This window comes from Mustela lutreola, chromosome 4, assembly GCF_030435805.1.
Source record: "Mustela lutreola isolate mMusLut2 chromosome 4, mMusLut2.pri, whole genome shotgun sequence".
Lineage (NCBI taxonomy): Eukaryota > Metazoa > Chordata > Mammalia > Carnivora > Mustelidae > Mustela > Mustela lutreola.
This window is the reverse complement of record NC_081293.1, coordinates 15,005,371-15,022,180: the sequence shown is the minus strand read 5'-3', so window position 1 is coordinate 15,022,180 and position 16,810 is coordinate 15,005,371. Positions and strand designations below refer to the sequence as shown.

The window sequence follows — 16,810 nt, the reverse complement described above, 5'->3', positions numbered from 1 at the left end:
AATTATTTTACATTTTGCTTTTTACAGGTTATATTTATAATGCAATGTGATAATTCACAAAAGTGATAGTCATTATTTAGTTGATATTTGCCCTTTCAAAGTCCCTAATATTTCAGTCTAAATCTGTTTTCTTAAAAGGTATGGCTATTTTCTTAGTTTGCTTGTTGGAACAAGAGGATGATTATCCCTTTGCGTTAGACACAGAATACTTTGATGTTATGTTTTTAATTAACCATTCAGAAGGTTTCTGAAGACGTTTAATGTTTGTATCTAATCCTTATACAGAAATATTCTGAAGTTAAAAATATTACTTAACCTACATATTAGAAATATTAGTGTAATTTATATTCAGTATTAATATGTTTAAAGAATTATTTATATCTATACTTTTCCTTCACATTATTTGACCTCCTATAATCTGAGTTTGAACTTCATCAAATAATTTAATTTCTCAAATTGTTTATTATGTGAATTAGATTAGTATATGTTCATATCTCAAATAAATATATTGAAATATTTTATGGTAAGAAATTTTATGTATAACAAAATATGTTGGACAGACTTGCAATGGTCTCTGTCTCCGGGAATTCACACTATTGTATAGTGTGGGCAGGATTTTTGACTTCTAAACCAGAATATATGGCAAGGATAATGGTATATCACTTATATAATTATGGCATGTCACTTTCATACATATGCTTTAAGTATGTCCTTTTTTAAAAGAAGATTTTATTTATTTATTTGAGAGAGAGAGAGAGAGAGCACCTAGAGGGAAAGTGAGAGGGAGAAGCTGACTTCCCGCAGAACAGACAGCCTTATGTGGGGCTCTGTCCCCAGATGCTGAGATCATGACCCAAACCAAAGGCACGCTCTTAACCAATGAGCCACCAGGCACCCCTTTAAGTCTGTGTCATGCTAGAAGTTTTGCTCTAGAGAATTTCTCCCTTTCTCCCTCACTTTGAAGAAGTAAATGGAGCTGAAGGCATCTTCTGGGAGGTGAGGGCAGCCTTCAGTCAATAATAAATGGGAAACCAAGGTCTTTAGTTCTATAGCCATAAAAAAATAAATTCTGCCAGCAACCTGAGGGAGCTTAGAAGCAGCCCACCCCATCTAACCTTTAAGGGCAACCCAACCCCATATGTAGCAGATCCCAGCTCCAGCCAGTGCCTTGATTGTATCCTAACTCATCTCAGAATCTGAGGACCCAACTTTGCCCTGTGTGCAGACTCCAGGCCCACAAAATCTGTGAGATAATAAATTTTGTTGATTAAAGTTACTAAGCTTTTGTGATTTGTTACTTAGCAATAGAGAACTACTGCAAATATATCCAATTAATCTTTTATTTACTTGAATTATATATTTGTGTATTAAGTATACAATACACACCTTATGTGCTTTTAGGGTTTTCAAACCAGGAGGGGCATCTCAATCTTCCATAGAAAAAATATACTTTCCTGAATGGGCAAAATAATTTTAACAATGCAAATTAAGGCTTTTTAAAAAACAGACTATTTAAAAAGAAATTTTACTTTTGTGTTACTTAACACAGTGGTTTGTTACAAAACAAAACATAGCTTAGGGGCACCCGAGGGTGGCTGAGTTGGTTAAGCATCCCACTCTTGATTTCAGCTCAAGTTATGACCTCAGGGTGATGGAATCAAGCCCTGCGTTGGGTTCCACGCTCAGCAGAGAGACTACTTGTTTCTCTCCCTCTGCTCCTTCTCTTGCTTGTGCTTTTTCTCTTTCTCTCTCTCAAAATAAATTAAAAAAAAAAATAAAATCCTTTAAAAAAAGTAAAACATATCTTAAAACATTTTTTCTTAATCAGAATACTTCACATTCATATATGTAAAATTTTAGTAAGAAAGAATTTAAAATTTTCTTCTTAATATTGCTCTCCTTTTGTTGAAAATAATTGTGAGGTACTCCATTCTGATATTTTAATTTCATTTATGTATAAAGTCTATAATGAAATTGACAGGTTTTAATAATTTTGATTTCCATTCACATTATTATGTAGGTTACATGAAAATGTATAATGGCTGTGCTAAACATTTCAATATAACAGCTGATTATATTTGTAACAGATTTGCATAAGTGGTTATATTAATTGATTTTGACATGTGGGAAATGAGATGGGGGATCATACATTTGCATAGAACAGCATTAGGTGTAAGTGATACATTTATATATATTTTTAAAATTTTTACACATATACATTTATATGTTTATTTGAGATTTCATTAATTTCATCCCTTGGTTGTTTTTTTGTTTGTTTTTCATTTCATCCCTTGTAATGAATATATTTTTCCATTAAGTAAGCAGAGTGTTAACTCTGCTATTAGAATGCAAAATCTTGGATTTTGATTAGAAATATGACAAGTAGACCTGATATCTTTTTCTTTTGTCTTTTTTGAATGAATTAGACATGAAACAAATTTATCTTATAGGATATTCATGTTTATAAGAAGAAATATTTGATTATTCTTGCCTGGTCTCTATCTTTACTATGATGATAACCAACTCCCATACTTCTACATTTACCAGTGAGCTCTTAAAATTCTGCTGTTAGCAAGAGCTCTTCCTTCTCCACCATTTAATTATTATTGGGATGAACGCATGGATTCCCATTTTCTCCAATCATAGATAAATCACTTAGCACTCAACTTGTTCCAGATTTGGTTAGTGGGGGCGACTTCAGGTAAACTTGTATTTTTGTGGCATATACCCATCATTTTGTGAATACTTCCTTACTCTGATATAAGAAGATGTTCCAGGCTGATGTTATACCTGTCCTGTCTCAGCCATTTTTTAAAAAGATTTATTTAATTGACAGACAGAGATCACAAGTAGGCAGAAAGGCAGAAAACGGAGGGGGTGGGAAGCAGGGTCCCCGCTGAGCAGAGAGCCCAATGCGGGGCTTGATCCCAGGATTCTGAGATCATGACCTGAGCTGAAGGCAGAGGCTTTAACCCACTGAGCACCCAGGCAACCCCTGTCTCAGCCATTTAAAACATGTTTTTGTAGATCTCTGATTCCTTGTAATGAAGAATTATATTGGAGGCCATTATCTTGGTGCTAGATATGTCCTTTGCTAATGAGGTATCTTAATGGACTATTTAGTGAACAGAACTAAGAAATATTTATATGTACAGATAAATACATATATTCATGTACATGTGTACATATGCATCCACATACACACATATTCATATTTTAGAAAGCATTACTTAATACCTAGACTTCCAATTCCAATGTATCCCTCCAAGGTTCTTTTGGACCTTCTCTAGTTTAGTATCTGTATGTCTCTTCTTCCTCAGTGAAAGCACTGGCTTCTGGTGATGTAACACACTCCTTATTTGCTCAATTCTCTAATACAAGAAATGCTTTCAGAATTGCTTTGTCTGTATCAATTTAATAAGCAAACCTAAAAAGATTCCAAAGTTTAACTCGTCCACGCTCAGGATTGAGGATATATAGTCAGATACTGTGTTAGGAAGTTATTTGGAATGGTCCCTCTTCTTTTTTCTTCCCTCCCCTCCTCATTTCTTTCCTTTCTTTTCTGTTCTTCCTCACCTCTCCCTCCGGTTCTCCTCCCTCCCTTCCTTCCTTTCCCTTCACGATGGCTATATGGTATTCATTGGAAATTCATTAGATTCATTTCTTTTAGTTTCTGTTTGGCGGTTTTTTTCCTCTTTCTCATTCTTACTGGTTTTATGTATATATTTCAGAATATGTTGAACACTGACATTCTTTCAAAAGGTAAAAGTACTTAAAAATATACTCAGAGAGATTAGTTCCCATTTCCTCCTTTCTTCTCCAGGGGGTAACTGACTTCATTGTTTCTTGTTTATCCTTCCTGTGATTCATATATATATATGTGTGTATATGTATACATATATACATATACATATACATTCTGGTGATGTGTGTATATATATATATATATACACACATATATATATGTGTGTATATATATATACATATACACACATATATATATAAAATATACATGCATATGTTTCTTATATATGTACATATATATATATACACACACATATTCATATTCTTTTTCTTCTTACACAGAAGGTAACATATCATAGATATGTATCTATATTAGGTCATAAAGATCTTTATTACCTATTTGTTTGGTTTTATTTATTGATGTATAGCACTCCATTATGTTTATGTACTATAGTTTATTTAACAAATCTTGCATGCATGGACATTCAGATGATTTATAATATTTTGTAATTATAAATGATGCTGTATTAAATAAACTTGTGCTCATATATATTCATAATGCTGGTGATTTACTTTCAAATTCCTTTAAGTGGGATTTTTGGGTTGAAGAATAAGTGCTCCCATATGTTTGTTAGATATTGCTAAATTCTCCTCCATAGGGATTTTCTCATTTTGCATTCTCACCAGCTCATAATTTTATAGGAGTGCTGTTTGCCCACAGTCTCATTTGTAAGCAGAGCATATTGCTATACTTTTAAAATTTTGACAATCTGATGAGAGAGAAGCGGGCATCTTAGTACAGTTTTAGTTCTTATTTCCCTATTTGTAAGTAAAGTTGAACATTTTTTCACATAGTTAAGAACCATTTCTTTGTGTGTGTGTGTGTGAATTGTCTGTGTTTTTTGCTAGTTTTTCTATGGAATCGTCAGTCCTTCCCTTATTATTAGAGAGTTCTTTGTAAGTTAAGGATTTTAGCACTTTTATGTTACATACATTGTCAGTTTTCTCACAATTTGTCATATTTTTTTTATTTTACTAATGACCTTCCTTTTACCATGCTTTTCAGTATATCCATGCTATCTTGCAATTTTTTTCTTCTAATATGTTTAAAGTTTTATTTTGTATGCTAGGATTTCTGATCCATTTAGAGTTTTTTATATGTGTTTGATATGAGGAATGGATTTGATTTTATATTTTTCCAAATGGCTATCCAGTTTACCATATTTTGCCATTATGGTATTTTACCATAAATACCATTTATGAAAAAAACTTTACTTTGATCATTTAAAATACACTTTTATCATATGATATGCTAGATTTTTAGTATATGATAGTTGAGCTTGTTTGTGGAATTTCTGTTCTGTACCTTTGGTTTTTCTATCAATGCACTGATATTACACTATTTTATTTTACAGACTTTGAGTATATTTTAATATCTTTTAAGTCTCATTGCCCCCAAAGCTCTTCCTTTTCACTGTTTTTTCCCCCTTTTTTAAATTAAATTTTTAATTTTAATTCCAGTATAGTTAACATACAGTGTTATATTACTTGCAGGTATACAATATAGTGATTCAGTAGTTCTGTACATTACTTAGTGCTTATCATGCTAAGTTCACTTTTTAATCCTCATCACCTATTTTGCCCATCCCCCTGCATTCCCTGTCTGATAACCATCAGTTTGTTTAGTTTTTTGCTTTCTCTCTCTCTTTTTCCTTTTCTTGTTTGTTTTGTTTCTTAAATTCCTTATCATATAGTATTTTTTTTCTTCTGGGTTATTTCACTTAGCATTATACTCTCTAGGTCCATAGATGTTGTTAAAAATGGTAAGAAATCATTCTTAATGGCTAAATAATATTCTATTGTGTATACATACCTCAATGTTTCTAACTCCTTTAAAACTTACTGGAATTTTTATTTGGTAAAATTAAAAATTACCTTTCAAATTAACTGCCATCTTACGACATTGCAATGTACCAATGAAAAATAAGGAATGTGTTCGCATATATTTATGCATACTTTTGTGTTTTGCAGGCTGACTTTTATGCCTAAAGTTTCATTATATTCCTTTGGAACTATTTATTTCCTTAGTTATTTGTAGGCATTAGTGATTTTTTAGATGACAGCTAAAGTTAAATTACTAAAAATTGATATTTAAGTTCCACTCATAATTATACACTTAGAAAATACTTTTAATACATTCAAAATTGTCTCAATACTTATTAATATAAAGCTCTTTAGATAATATATGATTGTCTAAAGAGTTTAAAATTTAAAAGAATATAATTCTGTATTGGACACCTTCAAGAACTCTATAAAGCCTCTCCGTTTAATTCTTTTGTTTAAAGGTTTTATTTATTTATTTTAGAGAGATTGTGAGAGTGTGTGCAAGTAGGGGGAGGGGCAGAGGAGGAGAGATAGGGAGGGAGAGAGAATCTGAAGAAGACTCTGAGCTGAGCATGGAGCCCGTCATGGAGCTCTGTCTCACTACTCCAAGATCATGACCTGAGCTGAAACCAAGAGTCAGCCACTTACCCACCCAGGCACCCCTCAGCTTAGTTCTTAACAAGGTGATATTAATTCCTTATTTCTATAGGAAATGAAAGGCAGGAAAAATTACTTCCTAAACGAGAATATATAATTTCATCCTCCTGAGATAATTTGTAGTTTGGAGAAAATAAAATTTTAACTGTGCCTTTATAAAAATTATATTATGTTGAAGGTAACATCACAATGACTTCTATTCCAATATGATATTAAATAATTTGAATAAACTTAATATTATCAACCAAAATAAATATTGTGTAACTTCCATATGGGAATATAGGTTTGTATCCAGAGCTCTTAATGTCAACATATAGATCCATTAAAAAGTACTTGAAATCCGTAACATTTGTCAAAGTTAGTCATTTTCGACTGCAAATAAGACATGCAGGGAATATTATGCATAGCAATGCAGGCACTATTATTTTGAATATTTCCCTATTCTTAAAGTAGTATTGTGGTTCACCTGCATGGCTCAGATATTTAAGTACCTGCCTTTGGGTCAGGTCACGATCCTGGGGTCCTGGAATTGAGCCCCATATAGGGTTCTCTGCTCAGTGGGGAGCCTGCTTCTTCTTCCTCTTCCTCTGCTGCTCCCCCTGGTTGTGCTCTCTCTCTTTCAAATAAATAAATAAATAATAAAATAAAACAAAAGTAGTATTGAGATATCCATGCAACAAGTCATATTTATATTTTGTGACAGAAAAAGGAATTATAATAATATTGTAAATCAGTCCTTCAGTGTATGTTATATATTTGATACTAAGTCATGGGATTTATGGTGGTGAGCCTGAAGGAAGGAACAAAATATAGAAATAGTAGAGAACCTTAAGTGCTTAACCTAGAAATGGTGAGTATGATCATTATATGATCATAATCATGATACTTATGATACCAGTAAAATGTATGTCACACATTTTGAAAGTTGCATTTGGGAAAGTCACAGGAAACCTAACTCCCAAAGTTTCATTGTTTCCCAGAGAATAAAGTTAGTTGTATAAAGGATAATTATATTTCTACTTTAATTTTGCAGTTAATGTAGAAAAAGATTTATTCTTCAACTCATGAATAAAAAAACTAGCAACTCAAGGCTGATAAATGCATTCAGAATGTAACCTGATTATTTAGCCTAATTGTCTCAACTCTTTGACCTTTTATTAGTTAAAATATATATAAAAATTATTCCTGTGTTCTAGTTAACTCTATTAAAACTAAAGACATTTTGAAAGGTCTTATTCATCTTTTAAACTTTTAAATATACTTTAAATATTAAGTCACTTTATTCAGTTAGCCTGGTGTGTTTTATTGTATAATAATTTATTTTGGAGGGTGTTCCAGTGAAAAAACATTATGTGAAATCAAGCTGTATCAGTATTAGGTGCTAACTCTCATTTTAATTGACTTTTGGAAGCAGATATAAAAATGTGAACTTTAGAAATTTTTAGAATATTTATGATCTTCTCCCACTGCTATAATTAAGCGTAATTTTGAAGAATTTAATTTAATTTAGAATTCATGATTTGGAATGCTCTTATGTTCTTCTGTTTTTTATTAATCTCACATAAATTCAGAGTTTGAGCAATTGAATTTAGAGTTGGACAATTCAGAAAAAAACTTTTCTTTATTACATAATTGGGGAGATCTTTTTTGAAAATATAGATTCATGTGTAGAAACTGGGAAAAATATATTGATTTCAAAGAACACCAGAAGTAAGAAAATGATGTAGATTTATAAATTCCACAAACTTTCTTCCTTCCCCTTAAAGTGTCTCTATATCTTTATCAAGACTTTCAATTTCTTTTTCTATTATTAAGGAAGAATATTTATTCCCAGACTCCTAGTCTTATCCTATCTGCCTTGTGACATTCCCTTTTATCATCTTGTGTGTGACTATTTGTCATCACTGTTTCTTTTCTCTACTCATGCTCAAATATTGGCTTTTTACTTTAATTATTTTAAAGTTTTCTTTTAAAACTTTGATTAATGAGTTTGATTAATGATTAATTAGTTTTTAAGATGTTTTAATGTAGAGTTTATTGTTTTTCTTAAAGAAAAATACGGAGTTTTGAATTTTGTTGCTCAGTAGTAGATGAGTTTTTTTCCCTATTTATAGGTTTAATTTCTGTCATTTTAATTTATTTTTAATTTTTTATTGTGTTATGTTAGTCACCATACAGTACATCATTAGTTTTTGATGTAGTGTTCCGTGATTCATTGTTTGTGTTTTTATTTCTGCAGATGTGACTCTGAAAATCGCTATGTTGGTAATCCACTTAGAGGAACATGTTATTGTAAGTACTTTTACTTTTTCATTTTAAATAATTAGTATTTTTAGTTTTAGGTGATTTTGCAGATTATAAAATTCATCTTGCATGCTGATGTTGTCATTAGTATGTTACCATTTCTATTTCTTAAATCGTATAATATAATTCCATATATGTTGCTAAGAAAGGCAGTCTTTTTGCTATATTTTAAAAATTATATTTGGTGCATTTTTTTCTACTCTTGAAGAGTGACATAGCAGTAGATCTTATTCTGGAAGTGGAAACAAAAATGAGATTTGAGTAATCTCAACTGATTTTAATGTGGTCTTTTCATTTTGATTAAATTTTGAACGAACAGAATTTTGTGATAGATTTTTGCAGGGGGCAGTTTTGGTCATCACTAAAAAGCAGTGTTGAATTGTTACTGTAAGATACTTTCACTGGGTAGTGATCATATGAGAGATGTATGATAAACCTTTTAAGAAAGAATTTTTCAAATGGTTATACCATTTTACATTCCCATCAGGAGTATATGAGTTTCAGTTCCTCAAGTCTCTAAATTTCATATGGTCAGTCTTTTTAATTTTAGCTGTTCTAGTAGGTGTGCAATGGTATCTAATTCTTATTTACATTTTTCTAATGAGTAGTGATGTTAAACATATGTTGTGATTATTTGTGATAATTGTGAATATTTGGTTTATATATATTTTATTTAATGAAGTGTGTTTAAATCGGTTTTCCACTTTTAAAAATTGAATTGTTTTCAGGGTACTTTATGTATTCCCGATACAAATATTTTATGTGACATATAATTTGCATTTTTTTTTGTGGCTTGTCTTTTCACTCTAGTAGGAGTTTTTTTTTTTTTGGAAGAGGAGTTTTAATTAAAATGAAGTTCAACTTATTAATTGTTCTTCTGAGAAATCTTATCCTAACCTAAGATCACAAAGATTCCCATTTTCTTTTAGAAGTTTTCTATTTTTATGTTTTTGTTTAAGAATACTATACATTTTGCGTTAATATATGTATGTATTTCAAGAGATGGATCAATTTTTTTCTCCATATGGATATCCAAATGTTCTGGCACAGTTTGTTCAAAGTCTTTCTTTTATTATTATTTTTTCAAAGATTTTATTTATTTGAGAGAGAGAGAGAGAGAATGAGAGGAGGGACGGTTAGAGGAAGAAGCAGACTTTCCATGGAGCTGGGAGCCTGATGCAGGACTCTATCCCAGGACTCCAGGATCATGATGTGAGCCAAAAGCAGTTGCTTAACCAACTGAGCCACACAGGCAACCAAAGACTTTTTTTAAAACAATGAAATGCTTTTAGACCTTTGTGGAAAGTCTGTTGCCTGTGTATGAGTATAAGGTTGTAAAGGCTGGGGGCACCTGGGTGGCTCAGTCAGCTAAGTGCCTAATTCTTGGTTTAGGCTTAGGTTATGATCTCATGGTCATGAGCCTGTAACAAGCTCCATGCTCAGTGTGGAGTCTCCTTGTCCCTCCCCCATCATCCTCTACCTGTTTCTCTCTCTCTCTCAAATAAATAAACAAAATCTTAAAAAAAAAAAAAGTGTAAAGGCTATTTCTGGAATCCCTATTGTAGTTTATTAATTAATTTGCCTACTTTTATACCAAAATAACACTGTTACAACTACTATAGTTTCATAATAAATCTTGAAATCATGTAGCATTTATTCTCCAATTTCATTCTTTTTCAATCTTTTGGCTTTGAGTTCCATTTCTCTTATGTTTGCATATGAATTTTAGGATACACATGTCAGTTTTTACCAAAACACATGCTTGGATTTGGATTGAGATTGTGTTTAATTTACAGACCAGTTTGGGGGGAATTGATAGTTTAACCATAGTGAGTCTTCTGACCCATGAACATATATCTCTTTTTTGATCTTAATTATTTTAAAATTTAGTCTCAACAATATTTGGTATTTTTCACTATGTGGGTCTTTCACAGTTTTTTTCAGCTTTACCACTACATATTTTATATTTCTGATGCTGTTGTAAAGAGTATTTTTTAATATTTAATTTTTAATTGTGTCTGGATAGTAAAAATACAATTGATTTTTATGTTGATTTTATTTATCCTTAAGCCTTGTTGAGCTTAGTTATTAGTTGTAGTACATTTTTTTTGTAGATTACATTATATTTTTTATGTGGACAGTAATGTGTTTTGCAATTAATGGAATTGTTTTTTTTCTTTCCTCTAAGGACGCCTTTTATTTCTTTTTCTTGCCTTATTGCATTGGCTACACCTCTCGTATCATGTGAAAAGCTGTGAAGAGCATGGCAACATTCTAGTGTTGTTGATTTTGGATGGAAAACATTCAGTCTTTCACTATTAAGTATGATGTAGGTTTTTCCTAGATGCCTTTATCAGGTTGAAGAAATTCTCTTCTAGTCCTTCTAGAATGGGTGTTTGTATATGTCATATAGTTTTTCTGGATCAATTGTGACAATCACAAGTTGTTTCTATTTTACTTTGCTAGTATAGCAATTTTAGTTTTTAAAAGTAATGAATGCTACAACATATGGATATACCACTTTTTTGAAGTTTATTAGTAGATAAACATTGGGATTATCTCTAGCCTTTGGCTGTTATGAAAAAATGCTGATATAAACATTCATATGGATTTTGTATAGACATATAATTCCATTTCTCTTGAGTAGATTCCTAGAAGTGGAATTACTGGGTCATATGATAAACTTATTTTTAACTTTTTAAGTAACTGCCAAAAGATTTTACAATATGTTTGCATCATTTTACATTCCTACTAGAAATTTATAGATGCTTCAGTAATTTTGCATACTCACCAAAACTTAATATTGTCTGTCTCTTGATTATAGCTATTCTAGAGTATTTGTAGTAGTAGCTTATGGTTTTATTTTATGTTTTTCTTATGACTGAAAATGTTGAGCTCGATTTCATGTATCCATGTCCTACACATGTTTTGTTAAATATGTAAAATACTAAATTTCTGGATACCTTTGTTGCTATTTAAATGTTTTTTAAGGGGCGCCTGGGTGGCTCAGTTGGTTAGGCGACTGCTTTCAGCACAGGTCATGATCCCAGAGTCCTGGGATCGAGTCCCACATCAGGCTCCCTGCTCCACGGGGAATCTGCTTCTTCCTCTGACCTTCTCCTCTCTCATGCTCTCTCTCAAATAAATAAATCTTTAAAAAAAGAAAAAAAATAATGTCTTTTAAAATTACATTTTCTACTTACATTTCATATATAAAAATTAAATTCATCTTAGTACATTAATCTGATATTCATAAGCCTTAATGTATTCTCTTATTAGTTCTAATTATTTATATATTTGGTTTTAAAATACAATTAATTATATTACGTATAAATAAAAACAGTTTTATTCTTTTGTTGGTAGTTTTTTGATTACAGATTCAATTTATTTTTTCTAGTAATCACTCTGCTCAAATTTCTTATTTCTCCCTGATTCAGTTTTGGAAGGTTAGTAATTTATGTCTTCTAGGTTGTCCAATTTGTTGGTATATAATTTTTTTCTGTGGCATTGGTTATTATTTCTCCTCTTTCATTCCTAATTTTATATATGAGCCCTCTTTTTCTTGATGAATCTTGCTAAAGGTTTATTTATTTTGTTTATCCATTCAAAGAACTATCTCATGATTTCACTCATCTTTTCTGTTGTTCTTTTAGTCTTTATTTCATTTGTTTCTGCTCTAATCTTTTTTTTTTAAATAATTTTTTTATTTTTTATAAACGTATTTTTATCCCCAGGGGTACAGGTCTGTGAGTCACCAGATTTACACACTTCACAGCACTCACCAAAGCACATACCTTCCCCAATGTCCATAACCCCACCCCCCTTCTCCAAACCCCCTTCCCCCCAGCAACCCTCAGTTTGTTTTGTGAAATTAAGAGTCACTTATGGTTTGTCTCCCTCCCAATCCCATTCATTGATTCTTCTCCTACCCACTTAAAGCCCCATGTTGCATCGCCACTTCCTCATATCAGGGAGATCATATGATAGTTGTCTTTCTCTGCTTGACTTATTTCGCTAAGCATGCTCTAATCTTTTTATTTCCTTCCTTCTTCTGGCTTTAGTTCTGTTTGTTCTTTTTCTAGCTCCTCTGGCATAACGTTACATTGCTTATCTGAGATTTTTCTTGCTTCTTGAGGTAGGCTTGTATTGCTATAAACTTCCCTCTTAGATCTGCTTTTGTTGCATCCCAAGGTTTTGGACCATTGTGTTTTCATTTTCATTTGTCTCCATGTATTTTTTTATTTACTCGTTGATTTCTTGGTTGATCTCTTCATTGATTAGTAGCATGTTTGTTTGGTCTCCATGTATTTCTGTTCTTTCCAGAATTTTTCTTGTAATTAATTGTGAGTTTCATACCCTTGTGTTTGGAAAGATGCATGATATTATTTCAGTCTTTTTGAATTTATTGAGACTTGTTTTGTGGTCTAACGTGATCTATTCTGGATAATATTCCATGTACACATGAAAATAATGTGTAGTCTACTGTTATTAGATGGAATGTTCTGAATGTATCTGTTAGGTTGATGTGGTCTAACAAATCATTCAAAGCCACTGTTTTCTTATAGATTTTTTGTCTGGATGTTCCATCCATTGATATAAGTGGGGTGTTACAGTCCTCTACTACTATAGTATGACTATTAATTTATTCCTGTATATATGTTAATAGTTGTTTTATGTGTTTAAATCCTCCTATTTTGGTTGCATAGATATTTACAATTGATATATACTCTTTTTGGATTGTTTTCTTTATGATTGTGTAGTGTCCCTCTTTGTCTCTTGTTAGAGTCTTTGTTTTAAAGTATATTTTGTTCAATATAAGTATTGTTACTTTCCCACCACCAAAATTAACCCAAGGAGGTCCACAGCAAGATACATAATAAATAAAATGACAGAAAGATTTAAAAGCAAGAGGGAAAAACAGCTGTAGACAAAGAAGAACCCATAAGGCTAACAGCTGATTTTTCAGTGGTAGCTTTAAAAGGCCAGAAAGGAGTGGCGTGATATATTCTAAATGTTGAAAGGAAAAAAAACTGCACCCAAGAAGGTTCTACGTATCAAGTCTATCATTCAGAATAGAAAGAGAGATAGAGTTTCCCAAACAAAAAACAAAAACAACAAACCAAAAAAAAGTTTCTCAAATAAAAGCAAAAGGTGCTCATCACCAGTAAAGTAGCCTTACAAGAAAGATTAATGGAAATTCTTTGAATGTAAAGAAGAGGCCATAATTTGAAGTAAGAAAATTATGAAAGAAAAAATTTCACAGGTAAACATAAACGTATAATAAAAGTGGTAGATCCATCACTTACAATACCAGTATGGATGTTAAATCACAGAAACTGAAAAATCAAGTAAGTTTACAAAAATCTGTAAAGGAATTCACAAAATAAAAAAAATGTATAACACTATATACATAAAACATGGGGAAGGGAGTAAAAATGCAGCATTTTTAGAATGGGTTCAAACTTAAGTGACCACCAATTTACTATAGATTGCTATATGCATAAGATGTTATATATGAACTTAATGATAATCACAAATCAAAAACCTATCACTGATACATAGAAAATAGAGAAGAATCCACACATTACACTAAAGAACACTATGAAATCACAAGGGAAGAGAGTAAGAGAAGAAAGGAATACAGAACACAAAAACAAGTGTAAAACAAATAACAAATTGGCAGTAAGTACCTTATCTATCAATAATTACTTTAAATGGAAATGGACTAAATGTTCTAATCAAGACATAGGGTGACCAAGTGGGTAAAAAAGCCAGGTTCATCTATGTGTTGCTTATAAGAGATTCACTTCAGACCTAAAGATACATGAAGATTGAAGGTGAAGGGATGGAAAACCATTTACTATCAAAATGTAAGCAAAAAGAATTCTGGGGTAATAATACTTACATTTTTCCAGTTTTTAAAATCCCATACTGGGATGGTTGGGATCTCTGTTTAAGCACTGAATCAAAATGATGGTAGTAGACACCACCATCAAGTAAAGAGTTTGCTGTAATTTATGGAATATTTCCTTTATCAAGTTAAAAAATTATTATCTATTAGTCTGCTACAAAATTTCATCATGAATGAATTCTTCCTTTACCTTGTTTAGTGTGAAGTTGTAATAATAGGTTTTCTGATGTTAAGTATCTTTTAATCATGTGGTAAACCAAACCTGGGCATGACACATTATTATTTGGGACACTGCTAAATGGTGCTTGTTTATATTATATTTAGGATTATTTTCAATATGAATGAATGTAAATTATACTTTTACTTTTTTTTCTAATGAAATGACCTCTGACTGTAATGTTTTAGTTTTTCTTTTCTATTTTCATGCTGGATAACCAAGGGTGATAGCTTTTAAAAATAAACTTTGAGAAGATTGGAGATCTTGTTTAAAATAGAAATAGTTAAAAAATATTAAGTGAGCTTCAAAGACTAGCTAAATACAAACAAAATTTTGGAATCTTGTGCTATTTTATTGGTAGTGTTTTCTCTTTCTCTCTCTCTGCCATATTATAACATGGCCTTTGGGTTTATACATCCTTTCCAATGATTTTGTTTTCTAGTTCATAGCTTTAGGGTTTGTCTAGTAATCTCCTTCTCTTATTTACTTTTTAATTGTTATTGTTTCTTATTAACATTATTTTCTACATAGTTCTTAGCAGACACTGAAGCTCAGTGTTTAGATTGTAATTGATTAGGGGTTGTAAAACTGATAATTTTAACTCCTTATTTATTTCTTGATTAGAAAACTTCTGTAAAAATAAATTTGCTCTCATCAAATATTTGGTTACTCATTGCTACAGTTTATATAGGAAAGGCATGACAAATGTGATATTAGTTGTTTTTATTTACCAGTTTTCAAAGTAAAGAATTATTTGCTCAATATCTCTCAAACATGACAAGTTTTCTTTTTATCATAAACTTATGAACTCATACATATTTATTATGTTTAAATCCATTTGCAATTATTAACCTCACTGATGCTCAAATTGTTTTTTATGTCTCATAAATTATTTTTATTCTCTAATTTGTCCACATTAGTTTTGCTTTTCTTTTTCAAACATTCCCGATTTGGGGGCGGGGGGCATATTTTTTTGTGATTTTTTTTTTTTAATTAGAAATTCCCCTTTGGTCTTTTTTTAATCTTTACCTTTTATTGTGTCCCAAAGGAGTAACTAGTTACACTTATGGACATGTGTAAGTTATATTACACTTTTTTTAAAAAATAAGAAATATAGTAATATTTAATAAATCTTTTATGTTTAAGACTAAGATAACTTTTCTTACAGATCAATGCTATCCAATATAAATATAATGTGAATGACATATGTAATTATAAATTTTCTACTAGCTATATTAATAAAGTTAAAGGAAACAGGTAAAATTAATTTTGATAATCTATTTTATTTTACCCAACATAGCTGAAATCTCAGTTTAACATGTAACGGTATAAAAATCATCAATGAGATATCTTTTTTTAGTTTTTTTTTCAAACTGAGTCTGAAATACAATTTGTATTCTATCCTTATAGTAATCGCAATTCAAATCAGTCACATTTCAGTTACTCAATAGCCACTGGTGTATAGTGGCTGCCATACAGGATAGCTCACCTCTAGATTACATAGGACTCTCACTCTCTTAAAAATGTAAAAGGAATAGTCATAAAGCACTAGATGGCAGCCTTGTCATTTGTTAAGAGACCTTTAAAACTCAATAACATTGGAAAGAAATGGTGTTTTAAAAAACAAAAGGTCAGTAGTTCTTGTAATAGTGTTAATGGAAACTATTCTGGTTTTAAAGATTCCAGTGAAATTTAAAATGCAAACATATACTGTAGCTTAAAGCAATTGAATGCAATGTGGTGTTAACTTAATTGAAAGTAATATACCAGCAGTTGTATCATAGACAGTCTTTGTAATTTTTTAAAGTTCAGTTTAAAACCCCAAACTGAATGTACTAGAAAGTGGTCATTCCTTACGTGGAACAAAATTCAAGTTCCTAGCAGTGATTTGTCCTTTGATTGGTCCTTGTAAACATTGAATTTCTTGATTTATCTTGGCAAATATGAAAAATAGTAGTTACTGCAGTGTCGTTTCTTTTTTTCTTAAATGCTTTCTTTTTAATTATAACAGTTATAGCAAAGAAATCTTAAACACAAAATGAAGACTGGACTATGAAAATGTTATATAGATGATGTGTTTCAGAGTATAGAAA

General features: G+C 31.1%; 1 protein-coding gene across 3 annotated transcripts in view; it reads left to right on the top strand.

Annotated features, from left to right (window-relative positions):
* Nucleotides 1-16,810, top strand: part of ATRNL1 (attractin like 1) — an 849,703-nt gene that overhangs the window by 260,917 nt on the left and 571,976 nt on the right. For all 3 annotated transcript variants that reach the window (XM_059173087.1, XM_059173089.1, XM_059173088.1), the window contains exon 21: nt 8,525-8,577. In XM_059173087.1, coding sequence (XP_059029070.1) covers nt 8,525-8,577 — 53 coding nt within the window. The remainder of the gene's footprint in view (nt 1-8,524; nt 8,578-16,810) is intronic.